The following is a 22,747-nucleotide window of genomic DNA, read 5'->3' as shown; positions in this document are numbered from 1 at the left end:
ACATAGGACTCCTTTGTAGAACAAATCCTACGGCTCTACTTGTTATATCCCGATGACAAAAACGAGTGGTAACTTTTGGGATCCATTATGGACCAATACTATACGTATATTTTTATCGTATAGTTGTTAAGTAACTAAACTATTCATAATCGTGTTCCTCTTGTCATAAGCTTTATTCTGACCTATGAACTGCTATTATACGATTTACCATTCTGGAGTTATGCCCTGTCTATCGATTACTACCTTCCACATTCATAGCCACTTTTGGCTAATTCTTGTACAAATGTTGTTTTCTATTTTGTGGTCTCTTTGGTTTGTATATAAACCCAGTATGTTTGAAATAAATGATTCATATCGCAGAGGCTGAGATTGGACCATTAAGGACTCTAGACTGTTTGTACGGGTTTTACGCGTCTTTGGTCCGGTCGATAATTGACTGTTCTCTAATTGGCGGTATCATTATATCATATATTAATAGGACACAGGGCATAAGTTATAATACTATCAAACCTCAGTGCCAGAACTCATTGGACTAATCGCAAAAGCGTTATCTTTAGATGATCTAGTTAACATTCAATGAACTACAAGAACCAAAATCAGTAAATTCACGGTATCGCACGATTATCGCTAGCGCAAACACCGACAAAACCAGAAAATACATGTATAGCATGAACAACTAATTATGTATGAAAGCTATGAAATCGCCGATTGACTATGTATGAGAATGTGGACATTTTGTTTACTATGATGAACATCACAACATAAATAAATTTAATGATTAAACTCACTTTTTCACGTGCCCATTCAATACAATGAATTGGTAAGGTTGGAAATGATTTCAATGTACAATATGGTATTGTATTCACTTGACTATCAATATTTCCATTACCATCTACATCATTGTTATTATGAACATCATCATCCATTTGACTATTATATGATTCAGTAATATCAGGTAAAATTACTTGAACATGACCTTTAGTGCCTAAAGTACCAGATTCAATCAATGGTAAATGTAGTGTTACACAACGTGAATCTAAATAACGACGTGTTGGTACACAATCTAAAGCAGCTAGTACAATACCATGTTTATATGAAGAAGTATTGAGTATTGAAGGAGATGTTATCGCTTGTTTGTAATTACTGCACTTTGTTGCTTGTAATAAAAATTCATCAGTGAAAATAGTCTTTTCAGTATTTGGCCAAACTGGAAATTGGGGAAAAACGAACAAACAAACAAACGAAAAATTGGCAGAAATGAAAAGAATAAAACTGTGGATAGATTCGATTAAATTACTTTCTATCATAGGAGACTATGAGGATAGTTGAAGTTCAACGTTTCACATAACGAACTTACTTTGGTGCGAGTATCATTGAAAACTAGGAAGTGATATAGAGCTATCTAATCCTAGTACAGGATTCCTCAGCAATGAATGTTGATAACTCCATCAATAATTGAACCCAGAGTTTTAAGGCTCCACATCAAGGAGTTAACGTTCGGACATGGAATTCAAATGAAAAGCCACGATGTATAGAGTTCGGTCACGAGACAACTAACACCAGTCGCAAACGATAATAGACCGGCAAGATTTCAAATTGAAATTAGAAATGAAAACCGCTGGATGTCAAATCGGTAGTCTAGAATTTAGGTGGTCACTGAGATGTCTGAAGATCATGGGTTCAACTCTAGGCAGGATAGGGGATAAGGACTGGTAAGGTATTCTAAACTAGGGTGAAACAACCCTTCGGTAATTCCTGGTTCCCAATGGTTCTCTAAACAAGTTCATTGTGTAATGTCAAATTATAAACTCAATGAATGTTTCTAATTTTAAATGAAAATAATTTGACTGTATTGTATTAATCAATGGATGTGTAACGGTTAAGAAATCTATGAATAGCTTTGTAATTCTTCAACATTGATACTGAACACTGGATACACTCCTAGCTGAAGGCCCCGCGTTAAGCATCCGCACTACATCACACTGAGATACCTCGTGTTGTGCGTTTCCTATAATAAATATTCAGCTTAGATTTCATACACTAAGATACATTGACCTATAATTCAAAATGTACTTTGATATCCTGTTATTTTCGACATTTTGCTTTACTGGCTTTTAGATCATTGAGTAAGGAAAGATTTCGGAAAGTAGCATTGCCGGATTTCGCATGTCTGCTATCGTCTTCAGATGTACCTGGAATAGACTTAGACAAATGATGATATCATACTTGCTGCAGGGAGATAATACTGTCCCATCCTTCAGTATTACCTCTTAATAAAATCTGTCGTTTTACAGAATGTTGATAATAAAATTTTCTTACAACTAAACTCAATATGATGTTAATAATGAATTTTGGAAAGCGAAAAGGCGTATAAATTGTTTCATCAGTTTAATCTGGCTTCAGAGCTTTAATCAACATTATAAGAGTTGATCATATGGAAAATAACTTTTTGTTTGCTCAGTTAGTCATACACAACATAGAACCTGAAACATGTGTACATCAGTTCAAGTTGCCACACCATATGAGCTCAGCGAAATGAAATCGTCAGAGCAAATCTCAGAATTCCAGAGGTAGTAACACTAATGGTGATAATAGAAAAAATCAGGCGTCAAAGCGGCGATTGGAGTAGGAATTATGGTTTAGTGGAGTAAAATCGTTTATGAGTTTATTTTTGAAGTTTAGACCGTACTAAAGAAAGACATAGAGTGAACGCACCTATGCTATTGCGATATATTCTGAGCCCTGTTACCCAAAATCTCCAACCACTAGTTACAATCATGCCGACACTGATAATGTAGTCTGCACTTACCTATATGGCTCAGTCCAACAACCGATGTCTTGATAGTGTGGTGTGAGATTTTAGTTTTCTTGCAACCTATTCGCGCATTAGTCATCATCGAGTGTCGAGTTGTGTAGTGGATTGAAACACACACATAAGGTAAGCTTTTGAAGCTCATTTTAGCATGTCATCTACAGTTTTTGACTGTCATCTTATAACTAATAATCTGGCATTCTTATTTGAATGATTAAATATCTTTAACCGTCAATAGCATTTGTTCAGATGAATTTTATCAGTTTTATATATAACTAGAGGACAATAAAAATGATCGCTTAATACTAATCAATATAATCATCGACTAGATCATAGTGTCGATTAATTTTATTGATCAAGTTGTAATTTAGTGATTAATCGAAAGCGACTCGGTATCTCTTGTACTACATTTTGATGTCAGACAAATGGATGGGATCCGTAAGCACTAACGGATCTAAGTTTTCTGTTAATTCAGACTCATCATAGCAAAGTGCATTTGAAATCTTGAAGGAAATTAATATTGGAAAGAATTTAGTTACTCAAGGTGCGAGTGTTGTTTATGAAATTGAGAGAACGAAAAGTGAATGTTCAGCACTTTAACCGGGTTAGTGGATACAGAGAGTTCACCTAGGGGAGTTGGAAAACCCTCATTCCAAACCAATGTTCCACATGGTCTCCAGGATCCTGAAGGAACAAATGGTGTATGAACCTATTGTTGGTCACCAGCTACTACGGGACTGCATCTCCTGATATTGCTCCACTGCCTTGTGGATCAAACTCTTAGGTCAAAGGCTCCGTATGTGCCCTTCTAAGAAAACCACCTGCTCCGGTCTGGGCACCCGGGCAATATCAAAGCTCACACACAAATCAAGTGACTTGTGTGGCGTATATGTATTCGGTGCCCCTTTGTACCAATATTTATGTGTTCGAATAAATAAAATAAATAAATAAACTATTCAAAGAGGAACTAGTTTAACACATTTATTCGACAACAGATTAAACAAATAATTGAGTGGTAAAGCCTTCGGCTGCAACAATATGTGATACAAGCAACGACTCTGTAACATAATTCAATTCCTTTATGGTTGTAGTAAACCTTCGTCAGCAAGTATCTTCCTCGCAATATCTCTAACTCACTGAGTTTGAACATTAGAAACATCTATCCACAGAGTATGTTTGACCTGTAGCTTACGTAAATGATGAGTTTAACCGTTGTTGCTACCTTGACGTGGTGGTCGGGATTGCTTATCGTGATGAAGCAACCGAGCTATACTGGCTGGAACAACCGTTCCTCAAGGTCCTACCATGTCAGACAGGTCGGTTGAAGAGCGGTAAGACTAAAAGCGAAAAACCCAAGGTCCGAAGGCGAAGTCGTACTACTGACTGTACAGAGGTGTGACAGCAGTAAGGTGTTTCATTCAGATAACCAGCATAACAGTGATGCTGCCTTCCCACAAGGAGGGGTGGGGTTAGGAAATGTCGACCTCAAAAATGCACACCTCGCCTTATCCCACGGATATCCGTCTCCAGCGGTAAGGTCTCAACAAGCATGGAGCTAACACAAAAATTACCCATAAAAAGGACGTGTGTTACTGACCTCAAGCAGTTGTCCCTTGGGTACTGTGATCACACTCTCAGGTCACCAAGACCACCTCTCATCCAGTTTCCTTTTCATGTATCTCCAGAAGAACCCTTCCACGGTGTGGGCAGCCGGAAAGTGATAACCGCCCTCACACCTCTAACAACACTCAAGACGACCAATTGTTTGAACAGTAAAATATTTTTTTAAAAAATACTAAATTTCGCTCACATTTATCACACATCGCTCTCACTGATATATTTGGATTAATTCTTTTAGCAGTATCACATGCAATTTGACTTTTTGACAAACCAATATGACATGATTGAAAAAGAAATTGTCGATTTAAATTTGACTTCTCAATATGATCAGGATCAGTGACAATAATATTTGGGCACCTATTATTAATGATTGATTCACTTAATACAGATTTTATTGATTGTCTTTGAGATGTAGAAACTTGATGTGATATAATTGACTTGACAATTGTTTCAGAATTATTAGTGAGTTGATCATTAGGATAAGGTGAATTGCCGTGTTCTTGTTGACTGTCTACCGCTGAATGTGACAACGTTTGATGATAATCCCTATCATCAACATTCGCATGAGACATCAATGAAGTATCGAGTGTTGTATTATATGTAAATTGATTGTTGTTTTCTTGTTGTTCATATTGATGACGACGATAACAATATTGATGTTGATTAGAATCAGTCACGTTGTTCGCTGAATGTAAATCATCATCATTAGATCCAGCAGTGGCTACACCTAATAATGCTAAATTCTTTAATAATTCACAACCAATCGCACCACAACCAACCTGTAAAATAATAACAATGAAGGAGAAAGTCAAACGCGAAGTGAAGTTTGATCAATAAAAGTAGCACACAAATGGCTTCCTAATAAGTAATGACCAATCTTATGTTTTTTTTTTCTAGTAATTCAGTGTTGATCAGATTCTATTTACTAAGTTACATTGTGTTCACTAATCAAAATGACTTGATATCATGTATCAAGTTGACGGTTGGAAGTGTCAGCAAAATATCTCAGATTTCGAAGCTGGATGATGAAAGTGAGACATACGAGTGTAGCATTAGTTCCTTCAAGATTACAGGTATACCTTGGTGACGAAGTGAATAGTGATAATTCAAACACTATGACTACTATCAATTCTATGAGTATAATAGATGAGCATTCCTGACGGATAGAAAAAGACAGTCGTCTATATTTCCATCAATAGCTGAATACCATCTGTTGACTTCTTCAAACTTTATGATTCTACTATCATAGTTGTATATAAAAACGGGATTTGATTCCCTGATAATGAACTGTTAAGTCGATGAGTTATTAATTTTGCTTTTAGAGATCTATTCCTCAGTGATTAGTTCTATGAAGGGAAGGTGACAGGTAAACGTCAGTCAGTCAGTCAGTCAGTAACAACGTAGAACTTCGTACGTACGTACATCAGCTCGAGTTGCTATACCACATTAGCACAGAGATGCAGTTGTCGACTCAAATTCCGTAGTGGTAGAGGTAGTAAGAGTATAAGTGGTAATCGGAAACAGTTAAAGGAGATAAAGTCATATTCAGTAATACCTATCTAATCCGAATCCATCAAATGTCATCAAAATAAAATAGCCCATTGATATACCCCACAAATTAACAGTTCAATTGTATAATAAATTGATTAAATTATAAAACGATTTTAAACATTAAAACAATATAACATACCATAAAAACACTTAAATTATGAATTTTTTGAAGATTTGACACACCGATACATTGAATTAAAGCGGCATAACGAGTTGACAAATAACTGTTACATAAAAGAGATTATGTAATAAGCGGTATGTATAAATATAGAATCATAATAATAATAATATATGAAGTAAAAGATTACAGAATAGACGACAGTTAGCAAGGATGATCAAGATGAATTTCAAACAGAAAATATAGTTATTTTAAACATTTGTACAAGAAGGCGCCAAATAGGCAATGTGACACATAAGTCATTCATTTGAATTGTGTGAGGGGTGGGATACTGATCGGGTGCCCAAACCGAAACAGATAGTTTTCTTAGGAGGCCACACCAGGAGCCGTCGATCTAAAGTTCTGATCCATAAGGCGATAGAGCAATGTCACGAGATGCTGTCCCACGGCAGCCGGTGTCCAATAATTGGTTCATACACCATTTGTTCCTTCAGGATACTGGAGCCCATGTGGAGCATTGGTTTGGAATGAGGGTTTTCCAACTCCCTTAGATGGATCCTCCATATGCACCACCCCGGTTAGAGCGCCGGACATTCGGTTTTCGTCCTCTCAATTTCTTAAACAACAGTAATATCACGAGAAGGCAGTGAGTAGGACTTCCCTGGCAATGGCTGTATACGCGTGGCCATGTGAGAGCATTTCGCGATGAAGAGCTAACTCTCCCTACTCTCGGCCGTACCAATGTATTTGGGTGCTTTATTTTATTTAAAGCAAAAAAATATTATAAGTAACAAAGGAATACTAGTTAATTAACTGTGTATACCTTATTACTGATTTGTTAATCAAGATTTATGGTGATTATTAGAAAAGTCTTCAATAAGGTGTATTTATGTTTTTTGCTAATCTTATAAAACAAAAACAAGCTCATAGGTTGTTGATAATTTTGATAGATACTCTATAAATTCATAGAATAACAAGGATTGTTTTAACTATAAATATCCTTCACCAGTATTTCTCATCGAACTAGGATGTTGGACCCATCCATGGAATCAATGAATGCTGAACTAAACAACTTAGATAGATACAGACTATCTGGTTGAGGTAAATGTGTTAATGGTGAAGCCGTATGTGATCAACTTGTAACAGCTGTTTCGTGAGACTTGACGACACGTTCACAGTTCATCAAGACTACATCTAACCCAATTCCTTCTTCAAATTCCTTAAGAAAAAGTATTCTTCTACAGGATGGGCAACTGGGGAACTGTCTTCATACTCCTAGCAGGACTTGAAATTGGAATACGTTATGGAACAATTAATTTCATTTGGACCGTCTATTAATCAATGTTAGGCTTCATAGAGAGAGAGAATGGAATGAAGATATTAACTTATGAATATTTATATATATTTTTAATAGTTGAGATCATGAATCAATCGAAGCTAGAACACCATGGAAAACCTAGAAGCACTGGACGACCGTTTCGTCCTACTGTAGGACTCTTTAACAGTGAGCATCCACGATCCCACCTCGCGAGGTCCGAACCCAGGTCTAGAGGCTAAGCACTCGCGTGCGAGACTGATAAGTCCTGAGTTCGAATCTCGCTATGCGGGATCGTGGATGCGCAGTGCTGAGGAGTTCCATAATACGATGAAACGACCATCTAATGCTTCCAGGCTTTCCATGATGGTCTAGCTTCAATTGAATCATGATCTCAACTATTAAAATTACTATAATATCCACAAAACGCCTTCTGACATTTATATATTCATTTTATCGTAAATTATTAACATTAAGAATGATTATACTAGGAATTAGCAGATTAAATACCTTGCATGATCTATGAGAGGTTTGAAGGATTTTGAAAAGAGGGTGATAGTTACACATTATCGTTTGGTTCAAAAATTAAGATACAATGAATTGTTCACATAATTTCCCTTCTCTGAATGAATGTCCAGTTAATAATGATTAGTGATGAAAATCAACTTTTACGTATAATTTCGGTATATTTTGATCATAGTAAACTGCAACAATGATTGTAGGCGGCCTATGCAACTTGTGGCGGCCACCAAATACCGTGGTACGGCCGAGAGTAGGGACAGTACACTCTCCATCTCGAAATGCTCCCACACGGCCACACGTATATAGCCTCTGCCAGGAAGTCATACTAATTGCCTTCACGTGGAGGGGTGTTGTTTACGAACTTGAGAGGACGAAAACCGAATGTCCGGCGATTCAATAGGGTTGACGGATATAGAGAGTCCACCCAGATGAGCTGGGAAACCCTCATTAGAAAACAATGCTCCACATGGGCTCCAGTATCCTGAAGGAACAAGTGGCGTATGAACCAATCTTTGGTCAACGGCTACCATATGATTGCATCTCCTGACGTTGCTCCACTCCCTTGTGGATCAGAAGTTCAGGTCGAAGGCTCGGGGTGTGGCTCCCTAAGAAACGTACCTACTTCGGCTTGGTCAACCGATCAGTATCACAGTACACACATACAACCAATGAAATTTGTGAGGAGCATATTTATTTAGTGCATCCTTGTACAAATACCTATGCGCTAAAATAAAAAATATAAAAAATATTATCCGTAAACATCGTATACAGTTCGTATTGACAACCGTCACTAGATAATACCCCAACGGTATATTAATCAGAAGGCGAATACGAAGTGTTGATTACGTTTATTATGGGACCACACACAGATATCCACATTTACAGGTGCGTTAAACAAGCATGAAAGAGTTGTGCCGAAAGGCAAAGAGGCAAGCGAGTGAGTCAGCGAATACGAGTACGAGTAAGCGAGTACAATTAAGAGAGAGAGATAGAGCAATGAACATGAATAACATGGACATATAATATACATAGTGAAATGAGTGAATGAATGAATCATCGAATCAATTTAGCGGTTAGTAGTAAGACTAGCAGCGTGAATAAATGCTTAAGCAGTAAGCAAATGCTCAAGCATACATGTTCATTCATTCGCAACAGTAATAAAAACACAATGGTATAGATAAGTTGCTATTGTACGAATGACTCTATCTGTTAAATAAGTTAACAAAACGGTTTAACCGAATTAAATGTGAACAAACTCAATTACACGTGAGTTGCTATAATAGTTCCCCACCCCCAGCAAACAAAGATACAAAACAGTGTCTGTGTTTGTGAAAAAAATGTCAAATTTAACAGAAAGGTAAATATTCGGAATTTACGAAATTAAGATGTATGATAAAACTATTGTGTAAGTTATTACAAATACATGTAAGTTTGAGTTCGTATATGTCCGTGAGGCCAAATAAGATAATAATGGAAGATCGAAAGAATACATAAAGTATGTCGAATATAAAAATAGATAAGTTAAAGAATTTCGATGTGTACATAGAAAACAAAGATGAAAGAAATTTACATCCGAAGAGGTGAAAGAAATTATTAACTCAAAATCGTAGCTATGTATCGTTGCGGCCATCTCACTCTTCAACCATATCTTGTCGTTACTGGATTCTCTTTGTTTGTCTTTGTCGATGTCGTTGATGATTGGAACTCACATTTCGGTGATTCGACGGTTTTCGAAGTATCTCTATGTACTGGCTGATCGTCGGTTTCGATGAAAGCTGGTTTGATTCGGTCGATGCTAATTACATCCATTTTTCCAGCTTTGTCTACCGTAATAGTCTTCTCGTTTCTTTTAATCACTTTGAATGGACCATTGTAGTCCGGTTGTAAGGGACGCTGCACATTATCCCTTCTGATAAACACATGGGTACTGTCGCTCAGTTGTTTTGGTATGTACACACAGTGTTGATGTTGCCTCGGGAGTGTTATCCTTAGATTACTCATATGCTGCTTTAGACGTTGTACATAGTTGGCTATATCAGTTGGAACGCTTTTACCTGAGGTGAAAAACTCTCCTGGTAGACGTAAAGTGGTTCCATAAACCAATTCTGCTGGGCAGCATCCTATATCTTGTTTGATTGTTGATCTTAAACTCAACATGACTAATGGGAGCTTGCTGGCCCAATCATTACTGCTAGTGACAACTGTAAGAGAGGCTTTGAGTTGTCGATGTAATCTCTCTACCATACCATTCGACATCGGATGGTAGGATGTTGTGTGAATTCGCTTGATTCCGAGGAGCTCTGTGAGTTGTTGGAAGAGGCGGCCCTCAAATTGAACTCCTCTATCGGTTGTAATATTAGTAGGCACGCCATAATAGGAAATCCAACGCTCTACTAGGGTTTTGCTATAGTTTCGGCTGCAATGTCTTTTATGGGCACTGCTACAGGCCATCGCGTGAATCTTTCAATGCAAGCGAAAATGTAACCAAAGCCATTCGAAATCGGCAGCGGTCCCATAATATCGATATGTATGTGCTCGAATCTGCTATCAGGGTGACGGAAATGACCTACTGTGGAACCGCTGTGGCGATGTATCTTAACTTTCTGGCATTTTATACACCCTTGCGTCCAGTTACGAATATCCCGGTTCATACTTGGCCATAAGAAACGCTCGCTGACTAGTTTGATGGTAGCCTTTGTTCCAGGATGCGAAATATTGTGCATAGCTTCGAAAATGTTTCGTCTTAGTGGCTTTGGAATAAATGGTCGTGGTTGGCCCGTAGAAATATCGCACATGATGCTTACTTTTTCCAATGGGGTTTCTTCCAGTACTAAAGAGGTTGTATTGGGAGACTTTAGTCTCTTTAACTCGACATCGATATTTTGCAATGCTGTTAATTTGTGATAATCGATTTCGGATTGGATGAGAGCGTTTACCATCGTTCTGGATAACGCGTCTGCCACTTCGTTATTATTGCCTTTGATATACTGTATGTTAGACGTAAATTGCGAAATAAATTCTAATTGTCGAATTTCCCTCGGTGAGTAGTTATCCTGTTTGGCGTTTAATGCTTTTGTGAGGGGTTTATGATCTGTACATACTGTGAAAATGGTACCCCCAATCATATGTCGGAAATTTTTTATTGCTAAGTAAATTTCTAATAGTTCTCTTCCAAACGTACTATATCTCATTTGAGTAGGATTTAATCTCTTAGAGAAGAATGAAAGTGGTTCCCATGTACCGTTTACTAACTTCTGCAATACGGCTCCTACTGCTATGCTCGATGCGTCCATCATGACGGCTAGTGGTGCTTCGTTCTTTCGTCGTACTAACATCGTCTTCTCGTCTAGCGCTCGCGTAGCGTTCTCAAAAGCCTGTATAGCATCCGACAGAAGTTTCTGCTATTCGTAATTATCCGTTGTCCGATTCACAAAGAAAATAACGACAATTCTCTGGACTAACTATTATAGACGACTTATTCCAAACTGTGCAATAATATTACAACCTTTGACGGACGCTTTGCCAGGACATACCCGAACATTCTGTCTTTCAACGGATGCTTATCAGGCTTTTGAGAACGCTACGCGAGCGCTAGACGAGAAGACGATGTTAGTACGACGAAAGAACGAAGCACCACTAGCCGTCATGATGGACGCATCGAGCATAGCAGTAGGAGCCGTATTGCAGAAGTTAGTAAACGGTACATGGGAACCACTTTCATTCTTCTCTAAGAGATTAAATCCTACTCAAATGAGATATAGTACGTTTGAAGAGAACTATTAGAAATTTACTTAGCAATAAAAAATTTCCGACATATGATTGGGGGTACCATTTTCACAGTATGTACAGATCATAAACCCTCACAAAAGCATTAAACGCCAAACAGGATAACTACTCACCGAGGGAAATTCGACAATTAGAATTTATTTCGCAATTTACGTCTAACATACAGTATATCAAAGGCAATAATAACGAAGTGGCAGACGCGTTATCCAGAACGATGGTAAACGCTCTCATCCAATCCGAAATCGATTATCACAAATTAACAGCATTGCAAAATATCGATGTCGAGTTAAAGAGACTAAAGTCTCCCAATACAACCTCTTTAGTACTGGAAGAAACCCCATTGGAAAAAGTAAGCATCATGTGCGATATTTCTACGGGCCAACCACGACCATTTATTCCAAAGCCACTAAGACGAAACATTTTCGAAGCTATGCACAATATTTCGCATCCTGGAACAAAGGCTACCATCAAACTAGTCAGCGAGCGTTTCTTATGGCCAAGTATGAACCGGGATATTCGTAACTGGACGCAAGGGTGTATAAAATGCCAGAAAGTTAAGATACATCGCCACAGCGGTTCCACAGTAGGTCATTTCCGTCACCCTGATAGCAGATTCGAGCACATACATATCGATATTATGGGACCGCTGCCGATTTCGAATGGCTTTGGTTACATTTTCGCTTGCATTGAAAGATTCACGCGATGGCCTGTAGCAGTGCCCATAAAAGACATTGCAGCCGAAACTATAGCAAAACCCTAGTAGAGCGTTGGATTTCCTATTATGGCGTGCCTACTAATATTACAACCGATAGAGGAGTTCAATTTGAGGGCCGCCTCTTCCAACAACTCACAGAGCTCCTCGGAATCAAGCGAATTCACACAACATCCTACCATCCGATGTCGAATGGTATGGTAGAGAGATTACATCGACAACTCAAAGCCTCTCTTACAGTTGTCACTAGCAGTAATGATTGGGCCAGCAAGCTCCCATTAGTCATGTTGAGTTTAAGATCAACAATCAAACAAGATATAGGATGCTGCCCAGCAGAATTGGTTTATGGAACCACTTTACGTCTACCAGGAGAGTTTTTCACCTCAGGTAAAAGCGTTCCAACTGATATAGCCAACTATGTACAACGTCTAAAGCAGCATATGAGTAATCTAAGGATAACACTCCCGAGGCAACATCAACACTGTGTGTACATACCAAAACAACTGAGCGACAGTACCCATGTGTTTATCAGAAGGGATAATGTGCAGCGTCCCTTACAACCGGACTACAATGGTCCATTCAAAGTGATTAAAAGAAACGAGAAGACTATTACGGTAGACAAAGCTGGAAAATGGATGTAATTAGCATCGACCGAATCAAACCAGCTTTCATCGAAACCGACGATCAGCCAGTACATAGAGATACTTCGAAAACCGTCGAATCACCGAAATGTGAGTTCCAATCATCAACGACATCGACAAAGACAAACAAAGAGAATCCAGTAACGACAAGATATGGTTGAAGAGTGAGATGGCCGCAACGATACATAGCTACGATTTTGAGTTAATAATTTCTTTCACCTCTTCGGATGTAAATTTCTTTCATCTTTGTTTTCTATGTACACATCGAAATTCTTTAACTTATCTATTTTTATATTCGACATACTTTATGTATTCTTTCGATCTTCCATTATTATCTTATTTGGCCTCACGGACATATACGAACTCAAACTTACATGTATTTGTAATAACTTACACAATAGTTTTATCATACATCTTAATTTCGTAAATTCCGAATATTTACCTTTCTGTTAAATTTGACATTTTTTTCACAAACACAGACACTGTTTTGTATCTTTGTTTGCTGGGGTGGGGAACTATTATAGCAACTCACGTGTAATTGAGTTTGTTCACATTTAATTCGGTTAAACCGTTTTGTTAACTTATTTAACAGATAGAGTCATTCGTACAATAGCAACTTATCTATACCATTGTGTTTTTATTACTGTTGCGAATGAATGAACATGTATGCTTGAGCATTTGCTTACTGCTTAAGCATTTATTCACGCTGCTAGTCTTACTACTAACCGCTAAATTGATTCGATGATTCATTCATTCACTCATTTCACTATGTATATTATATGTCCATGTTATTCATGTTCATTGCTCTATCTCTCTCTCTTAATTGTACTCGCTTACTCGTACTCGTATTCGCTGACTCACTCGCTTGCCTCTTTGCCTTTCGGCACAACTCTTTCATGCTTGTTTAACGCACCTGTAAATGTGGATATCTGTGTGTGGTCCCATAATAAACGTAATCAACACTTCGTATTCGCCTTCTGATTAATATACCGTTGGGGTATTATCTAGTGACGGTTGTCAATACGAACTGTATACGAAGTTTAGGGATTATATTGAATAATGACCGCCACATGGTCATTAACTAATTATTAATGAATATTAGCGAAATCAAAAACGAGAAAGAAGTGTATCACTAACTTGGGAAATTCATTTGATTGCGTATTGACTTCAAGTGGTACAATCGATGCACAATGGATGTACAGCTAAATCATGATGAAGTTAAAGAAATAATTAAAAAAATATTTTACTTCCTAGAGTCTACTGTTGATGAATCAGTCCACTGGGAAAGCATACAATTGTATTCAAAAGATTCTGTTTATGCTTTTCGACATCCAGTTCCTGTTATTCTTTCAAGACATTTATTACCGTACCACCAAACGCTGTGGCGAGAAAATAAACTGATCAATTCATAGTAAAAGCAGGAGAAGCTAAAGTTAATTATTGTTAGCCACTGAAGGTGATGCCACGGTACTAGTGTTTCTAAATCCTAGGGTTTACATCACTCATCATCGCGATTCCTTCGGCAAACTCTGGCCTATCTGACCTGGTGGTGTCTAAGAACCCTGTATATCTATCATGGTATCGAAACGATTGCTCACAATCCCGGCCCAATGGTTTACAGGTTTACCATTCACGTGCGAGGGCGAATATCTTTGTTTTGGTTCCCGCATAATAGGGTTGTGAATTTGCACTGCTAGAGAGTACAAAGATAGGATGAAACCGCTGTTCACTGATTTCAGGTTTTCGATAGCGGTCTAATTTTGATTGGTTCGTGATTTCAATGAAATCATATGCTACTTGTTGGCATATTGGAAATATATTATTATCCTACTATTATGAACAATCCACTCAATGCATAGTTTACGTGAAATTATCAAGACAACACATCGCCACGGATACAATTCTGGATTAAATTTTTTGTAGCAAAGTCTGTATACTGCAGATGAGGGATTTATTTATTTTGTGGTGTGCGCTATTGATGTCAACAGATATAAGTAGTATGTATCATCAACAAAAAGTGAAATATCTGACGGCAGAAGGTTAAAAAGATCGAAGGAAAGAGAACGAGAACGGAGAATGATTGGTGTGGAAACGAAAGAGACGATTGATTGACAGTTTGTGAATGAAGTATTTACTGTATGGTTATCAGATTTTACTAAGAGATTCTGTAACTTCGTATTGAAGTACATTCGGTTGTCCCCACTTGTGTTCTCGTTCGCTAAAATTTAGCTGCTACATATTTATGTATTTGGTTTCAAATTATACAGTAAATTTGAAGGCTGATGATACTTACCAGTTGGATAGACAGAAATAGGTGAGATGGGATTCAAACTTGTAAATTGTAATAGCGGAAAGTTGGATGTCTTGACCCCAATTAACCGTCACTGAACTAGTGAAAATGTATTCACTCTGTCTCTTTCTCTATTTTTTTTTATTTATTTCAATATCATTTCATAAGTATCATACTCTTATTTCGTTTTGATGGAGTTTTGTTCTCTGAGCTGGATGGTTTGCTCGTGGAGCTTTCATCGTTCTTCTGAACAACCTTAAGGCCAACAAGGACCAATCAACATCGAGGTCTACAGGACAAGCTGTGAACCACATGTGGAGAAATTCGAACACTTCACTTCTACCTGACGTTTGTGCTGATGAACGATGAAAGCTCCACGTTCAAACCATCCAGCTCAGAGAACAAAATTCCATCATAATCATCCACCTTAGCTACAAATCTTCTCCACCATCTCCTATTTCATATCTTCTATTTAAAGTATAATCTCTATTGTTAGCTTGTCTCAATATTATTGATACTAGTATTTCGATTCTTTTGCTTTGCATCTCTACAATCTCATCTTGTGTTCATTTGGCAACTTAAACTGCCGCGTATTCATGTGCCATATCTTAACGCTGGTTATAGGACTAGTTGAAATTAGTGTAGAATTATCAATTACTGTTAACATATAGTACTTACTAAACTATATGGTATTGTTTAACTACTCATTAAGTTCAACTATACACTTATAATATAGTTCATTTTCACGGGTCCTAATAAAACTTACCCATTGATTAATTGGTGTAAATGTAAATGTAATCGCTTTCATAGCTTCTTGTGCAGCTATTCCACCAAAAACAGCACTTAATGGTGCTAATTGTCCTTGACTAGCAAAGGTTAAACGTTTTACCAACGATTCATTAATTTTAATTGGCTACAATGAAACAAAAAGAAAGAAAGAATTAAGTTATTATCAAAAAATTAACTGTGGACTTGAATATACACGTTTATTACTATTAACCATTTGTCAGCTGGATACATTTATATCCCAGTGTTGATGTCTACTCCGAGACTTGAACTCAGTACTTCTCGCTTTAAATAGTAATGATATAAGTATTAGACCCGTTGAACAAGTTAGTAGCTATCCGGACGCAATAAATCAGTGGATAATGTGTCAATCACTTGGAGCCAAAGGTATTGGGGTTGGAGTCACTGTGTAAACTTCAGGTTCGTCCAGTTAACGTATTTCCATGTTTTGAAATTTCATTACTTATCCAGTATTCAATACTAATGTATTTACAATTGTACAAACAGTGTTTCAATTGGTCACTCAATCACTCATTCAAACTTATTCGTTCATTCATTCCCACAAATGCCCTGGTACTGTCGAGGGTGGGGAGATTCAGCTCACCCTCTCCAAATGCTCTCACATGGCCAGGCGTATACACCCATTGCCAGGGAGGTCCTACTCACTGACTTTTCGTGACATTACTGTTACTTAAGAAATTGAGAGGACGAAAACCGAATGTCCGGCGCTCTAACCGGGGTGGTGCATATGGAGGATCCATCTGAGGGAGTTGGAAAACCCTCATTCCAAACCAATGCTCCACATGGGCTCCAGTATCCTGAAGGAACAAATGGTGTATGAACCAATTATTGGACACCGGTTGCCACGGGACAGCACCTCGTGACATTGCTCAATCGCCCTGTGGATCAGACCTTCAGATTAAATATTCTAGGTGTGGTCCCCTAATAAAACTATCTGTTTCGGTTTGGGCACCCGATCAGTATCCTAGCCTTCACATAATCCGAATCCATGATTTATGTGTCACATATTTATCTGGTGCTTCCTGGTACGAATGTTTATGTGTTTAAATAAATGAATACTCGAAGTACAAGACAGAGTTGAGAGAATACGACTTTTCGAGTTTTGAACGAACTACAAATATCATGTACAATCATTAGTAGAAATGCATTCGTATACTGCTCCAGAATCTTTACAATAATAATGAAGAATTATTTTTTACCACCACAGAGTAAAAATGAATTCACTTGGTATTGTTTACTAGAATCTTCTCATTGATGTTTAGGACTACAATTGATCAGTCTCTTATTGGCATATGTGCATACTGTGCGTATTGCCTTAATTCATAAGCTAAGTGGACAACGCGATGACGTTCGAAACAAACGGTACTGGGTTCGAGTCCCAGAGTGAATATCTATTCTGGAATTCAGATACATCCAGCTGACGAGTCCCAAATAAGGCGAAAAATGCGTCCTGGCTTCGGGTGTAGTCCCCTATGAAAACCACCCGGGAAATATCAAAGCCTACTCACAAATCAGGTGACCTGTATGGTACATATCTATTTGGTGCCCCCTTTGTACCAATATTTAGGTGTTCAAATAAATAAATCACCCCCCCCCTAATTTACCTATTTATTCATTCATAATTAATAACTTAAACATGTATTTATTAATAATCATTTGATATTGATTACTTACATTTCCCATTTGTAGCTTATGTAATGTGAACAATTGATCACGAAATAAATTCCAATCATTTTCATCCCTTCGGGGTTTTTTTATAGTAAAATATAATAGATAAGATGAATTGTACATTATCATGTTTCAATAAAATAATGAAATTGATAATTACTAAAAGGGGAACTTTTCTAAAATTGTTTTTTTTTTCTATTTCAACATAGATACTAATTATTGATTACAACACGAGTTGAATGACAGATATTTAATGAATTTAAACCAAGGTCTAAGGTTCCCCCTATTGACTAACTCTCCAACCACCATCTCATCTCAACACAATGTATGCAATGTCGACTCACCTAGACTGGTAGCTACATTGAAACTTGGTCGATAGGATTAGATTTTCACTAAAAAGGACTTGAAATACATGACATTGATCACCACCCGGCGATCAATCAATTGTAACACAGATATTCACTATTGAATAGACCAAGAATATACCACAGTGCTATTGTAGTGTATGCTACTTATGTTAACAGATATAAGTAGTATGTAGTAACAACCAGAAGCGAAATGACGGACAGTAGATGATTGAAATGAAGAGAACAAGAATAAAATTGGAGGGCAATCCAAATAACAACAAAATTAAAAGAATGACAGAGTGAGTAGAGGATAACGAACAGTAGATGTATTTAATGTATGATTTTGAATTCAACAATAAATTGCTTCACAATACTATTACTAACAGAAATGAATGACCAAGGAATACTAATAGATTTTATCAATAAGAGGTAAGTAACCGAAGTCATATTTAGACGATGATTATATTTAGTGTATGGGTAGTGACGGAAATTAAGACGCATGTTTTGTCCCATTTGAGAATCAGTAAAACGGATGCACATGAATTCTAGTGTTGATGCTCACATTGAGACTTCAAACGCCAATGTGTTATCGAATGCAAACATTATCACTGTGATACAAGTACATTCAACTGAATGGATGTAAATAGGACAAAATGCGTATTCTGAATATCACCATAAACGACATACTAAATATAACATAGGTTTAATTAAATACTCAATAGAAGTAACACACATAAGATAGGAAATAATCAATTACAGTCCTAAATGTCAACAACGGGAAATTACAAACCCTTACTAATAAGATGATTGGATCCACTTGAAATTAAGATGGTCAGTAGTATGTATAATTGAGAAGAATAAATTTAGCAGAAATGAACAGATTATCATGCTCGTACAATGTAAGAGAGCGAGAGTTTTCCGAATTGCTGCGGGAATAAAGAGAAGCACCCAACTGCGTCACAAGGCAAGCCCTCACATGGAATCCTCAAGGCCAAAAGAGAAGAGGAATACCAAAGAACACATTACGTCGAGAAATGGAGGCACACATGAGAAGAATGAACAACAATTGAATAGAACTAGAAAGGACGGCCCAAGACCGAGTGGATTTGAGAATGCTGGTCGGCAGCCTATACTCCACTGAGAGTAGCAGGCGTAGGTAAGTAATTAAGTAAATATACCTCATTGGTTCAAACTAAAATTAATCAGATATTGAACCAACTCTTTCTTATTTCGACAAACCTTAAACGATTCATTCAATTATAGAAAATATAGAAATAATCTAAGAAGGATCTAGTTCATATTAACAAAAGTTCAGTAGTAAACGATTTTATTCGGTATAAAACATACAGGCATAAAGACCATATGATGAATAATTTCAGAAATTCATTTGTTTAATTGATTATAGTGCGAAAGTATACGACATCTTTTAAGATACAACTGACAATGTGTGCTCACAATAAGACTTGGAGGTCCACGCGTATTCGTTTTTTGAGTAAGTTTGTGAGTGTATAATGCTATGGAATCTATAACCAGGAAAAAATACACAAAGTTCTAACTGATTTTTAATAGTTCTTTAAGTATTGTCACAGTTTAAGGTGTAAATTACTTTTAAAATCAATCTATCTTGTTTGATCATTAATATGTGCCTTTTTCACTATACAAATGCCAAGACAAATTTATGGATCACATGATGATGGCGGTGATGACCCCATACAAATTTAAGTACTCTGTTTTGAGCTGCACTTTAAGAGTGACGGCTAGTGATACTACCCAATTGTCCAGATCGAAGTACCGCGAGGAGGATATGAACCTGAAACTTAGTGGTTGAAAGTTGAACGCTTTAACCACTAATCCAACGCTCACGAAGTTAGGTCTATGCATTGAAGAGTGACAATGGAACGTGTTGCACATACTGAACCATACACTCCCTCAGTGATCTATATTTATATTTGTCAAATACTTACATGTTTAATATAATTGATCGCACTGTTATACTGACATGTATATGCGGTATATAATGTAATCATATCTCATTGTATTGGATTTCACTCTTCTACAGCCATTGTGAGTTTGTCTTATTAAGTCAATAAATATGTACTCGATCATTCAAAAATGGTGTCTTTTCATTCTAATTCATTCTATTTAGCTAGGTTATCAGCTATTTATCATTTGATGAGCAATTCTAAGAACAAAACTACAGTTTTTTATTTGGACATTGGAATAATAACCATTTCGTTACCGAATCATAAATAATGAAGTAACAATGAATTCTCTCGTATAATATTGAAGAGCTATTGAGGTAAGTCTACGTAAGATACTGAATATCTGTTGTTGGCCGGATACCATCAACAACAGCCTACTGTGGGAGAGAACAAATTAAATTCGGGCTGAGGAGGAAATTAGGAGAACACAATGGAAGTGGATAAGACACATATTGAGGAAATCATCAAACTGAATCACGAGGCAAGCTTTAACTTGGAATCCTGAAGGGAAACGAAAAAGAGGAAGGCCAAAGAACACACTGAGTCAGGAATTGGAAACAGACATGAAAAGGATGCATGGCAACTGGAAACTACTGGAAAGGATTGCCCAGGACAGATTTGGATGGAGAATGTTGCTGAACGGTCTATGCTCCTCCATGAGGGGTAACGGGAGTAAATAAGTAAGTAATTGGGGTAAGTGAAAGAAAGATGGACGATTTCGCATTAAGTGGGACATCGATTTGAATTTGATATCCATGACTAAAATTAAGTCCAATGCATAAAGACGAATAACTGTTTAAGGTTTGAAACATGAGTAATGAAATACATGTCTAAGTATTCAGGTCATTAATTACCTTTTATTACAATGGATAAATATACTACTCAGATGTTTAAATAAAAATAGATGAAGTATAGTTTGAACTAAAGAGCCACAATTCTCATTTAGGATGTTTACGACAAAACAACTATCCAACAAACCAGATACAAACACTTACAGGCATAGGTTGAGCTGAAAAGAAAAAAAAACAAAGGAGTCCAACATACCATGGTTTGGGATAACGGCCAGTTTCTACATTGAACCTCATTAATGTTAGGTATGTTAAATGTAACAAGTTACCTTCCTAGTTGAGGCAAAAACAACCAAAGGAAACAATAGGAATAAGATTTAATTAGAAAAAGATATTGAACATGAAACAGAACGCTATCATTATCATGAAGGTTACTTAATTGAGTCGAATTGTTCAAAGCCACTAACAGAACGACACGAATAATTAAGGTTAAGTAGTTTTTTGACAAAAGAATCAGTTTTTTCTCTGAATCACTACTTGCTATGTACAGGTTTGTGTATTCGGTTTTCAGTTACGCTATTTCTGTGTGAGAGCTAGTGAAACCACTTGGTTAGTGAAGCCGAATCAGCTGGAACAAGGTTAAAACAAGCAGTCAACTAGCTGAAAGCCGTATGTTTTAATTCTGTGACCAGTAAACAATACAAAATGAACAATCTAAGCTAATAGAATAAATTTTAACGTACATTATCATCGAACGGGCAGTCAATAGGTAGGTAATCATTCAACACACACTGTTAACTAGTTTCTTTATACTACCTCATTAACGCTTCGTCAACTGAAGAAAGGTTTAAATACTTCACTAACTCTCGTGATCTGGAGATGATGGAAAAGCTTATACAAAACACTACACTCAAAATATTTTAATAACTTGACTGTCTCCTCTTCTTGACTTTATATGTGTTGATACGTTTTTTGAAATTGGATAAATTTCGGTAAGACGACTGATTACTAATTGACCCGAGTGACAAGCCTCTGAAAATTTATTGGTCTTCTTTAGATTATCTTTGTCTAAGATTTCGAAATTTCCCCAAACGAACTTGTGTCCACAATTGTCTACGTACATTGATGTAAATAAAGATATATCATAGTTTTTGATACGTAATTGGTGTTCATACAGACAAAGTTGGAGAAGTCGGTCAATCCTGATGGATGAGAAAGATATTCCAGAAGTTACAACTAGATTATTGAGACAATTTGGAAAAGGTGTAATCCATAAGCCAGTAAAATCGCTTTGATCAATCTTGTGCAAATCAAAAGATAACATGACAAAAAAAGGAAAGCTGAACAACATCTATAAAATAAGCTGACCCAACTACAACACCAACTACCAATGAAACACTACGAGGTGCCTTCATTTACATCAATGTACGTAGACATGAGTTTGTTTGGGGAAATTTCGCGGCTTGAAACTAAAAAATTTATAGACACCCGATATGTATATGTATCACTCCTTATAGTAAAATTGACTAGACTGCACCATAGCAGCTAGTTTTTCGAGTGCAGTGTAAACAGGGTACACTCGAGAGGCGGCAAGTTGTGTTCAATGTCCAAGACTTACCAGGACTAGGAAACCACCGGAGTTAAGGGTAGCCTCCCTTAGACAGAGGTAATCTAAAGAAGACCAACGAATTTTCAGAAGCTTGACACTCGGATCAATTAGCAATCAATGATCACATCTAAATCTATCCAACTTACCAACCAATTATAAAAATTACAAACCATCTTAAC

At 37.0% G+C, this 22,747-nt stretch overlaps 1 protein-coding gene across 1 annotated transcript in view; it reads right to left on the bottom strand.

Annotated features, from left to right (window-relative positions):
- The window catches only part of AP2M1_2 (AP-2 complex subunit mu), a 114,409-nt gene that overhangs the window by 81,815 nt on the left and 9,847 nt on the right, over window positions 1-22,747 (bottom strand). Inside the window, exons 10-16 of the mRNA XM_051212611.1 lie at window positions 21,216-21,292; window positions 17,849-17,915; window positions 16,134-16,280; window positions 14,215-14,279; window positions 6,123-6,207; window positions 4,623-5,211; window positions 789-1,207 (exon numbers count right to left, since the gene is read on the bottom strand). Of these exons, the coding sequence (XP_051072801.1) occupies window positions 789-1,207; window positions 4,623-5,211; window positions 6,123-6,207; window positions 14,215-14,279; window positions 16,134-16,280; window positions 17,849-17,915; window positions 21,216-21,292 (1,449 nt within the window). The remainder of the gene's footprint in view (window positions 1-788; window positions 1,208-4,622; window positions 5,212-6,122; window positions 6,208-14,214; window positions 14,280-16,133; window positions 16,281-17,848; window positions 17,916-21,215; window positions 21,293-22,747) is intronic.

The sequence above is a fragment of the Schistosoma haematobium genome, chromosome ZW (genome assembly GCF_000699445.3).
Source record: "Schistosoma haematobium chromosome ZW, whole genome shotgun sequence".
NCBI lineage: Eukaryota > Metazoa > Platyhelminthes > Trematoda > Strigeidida > Schistosomatidae > Schistosoma > Schistosoma haematobium.
Note: the sequence above shows the minus strand (reverse complement) of the source record. Positions and strands in the feature narration are given on the sequence as shown.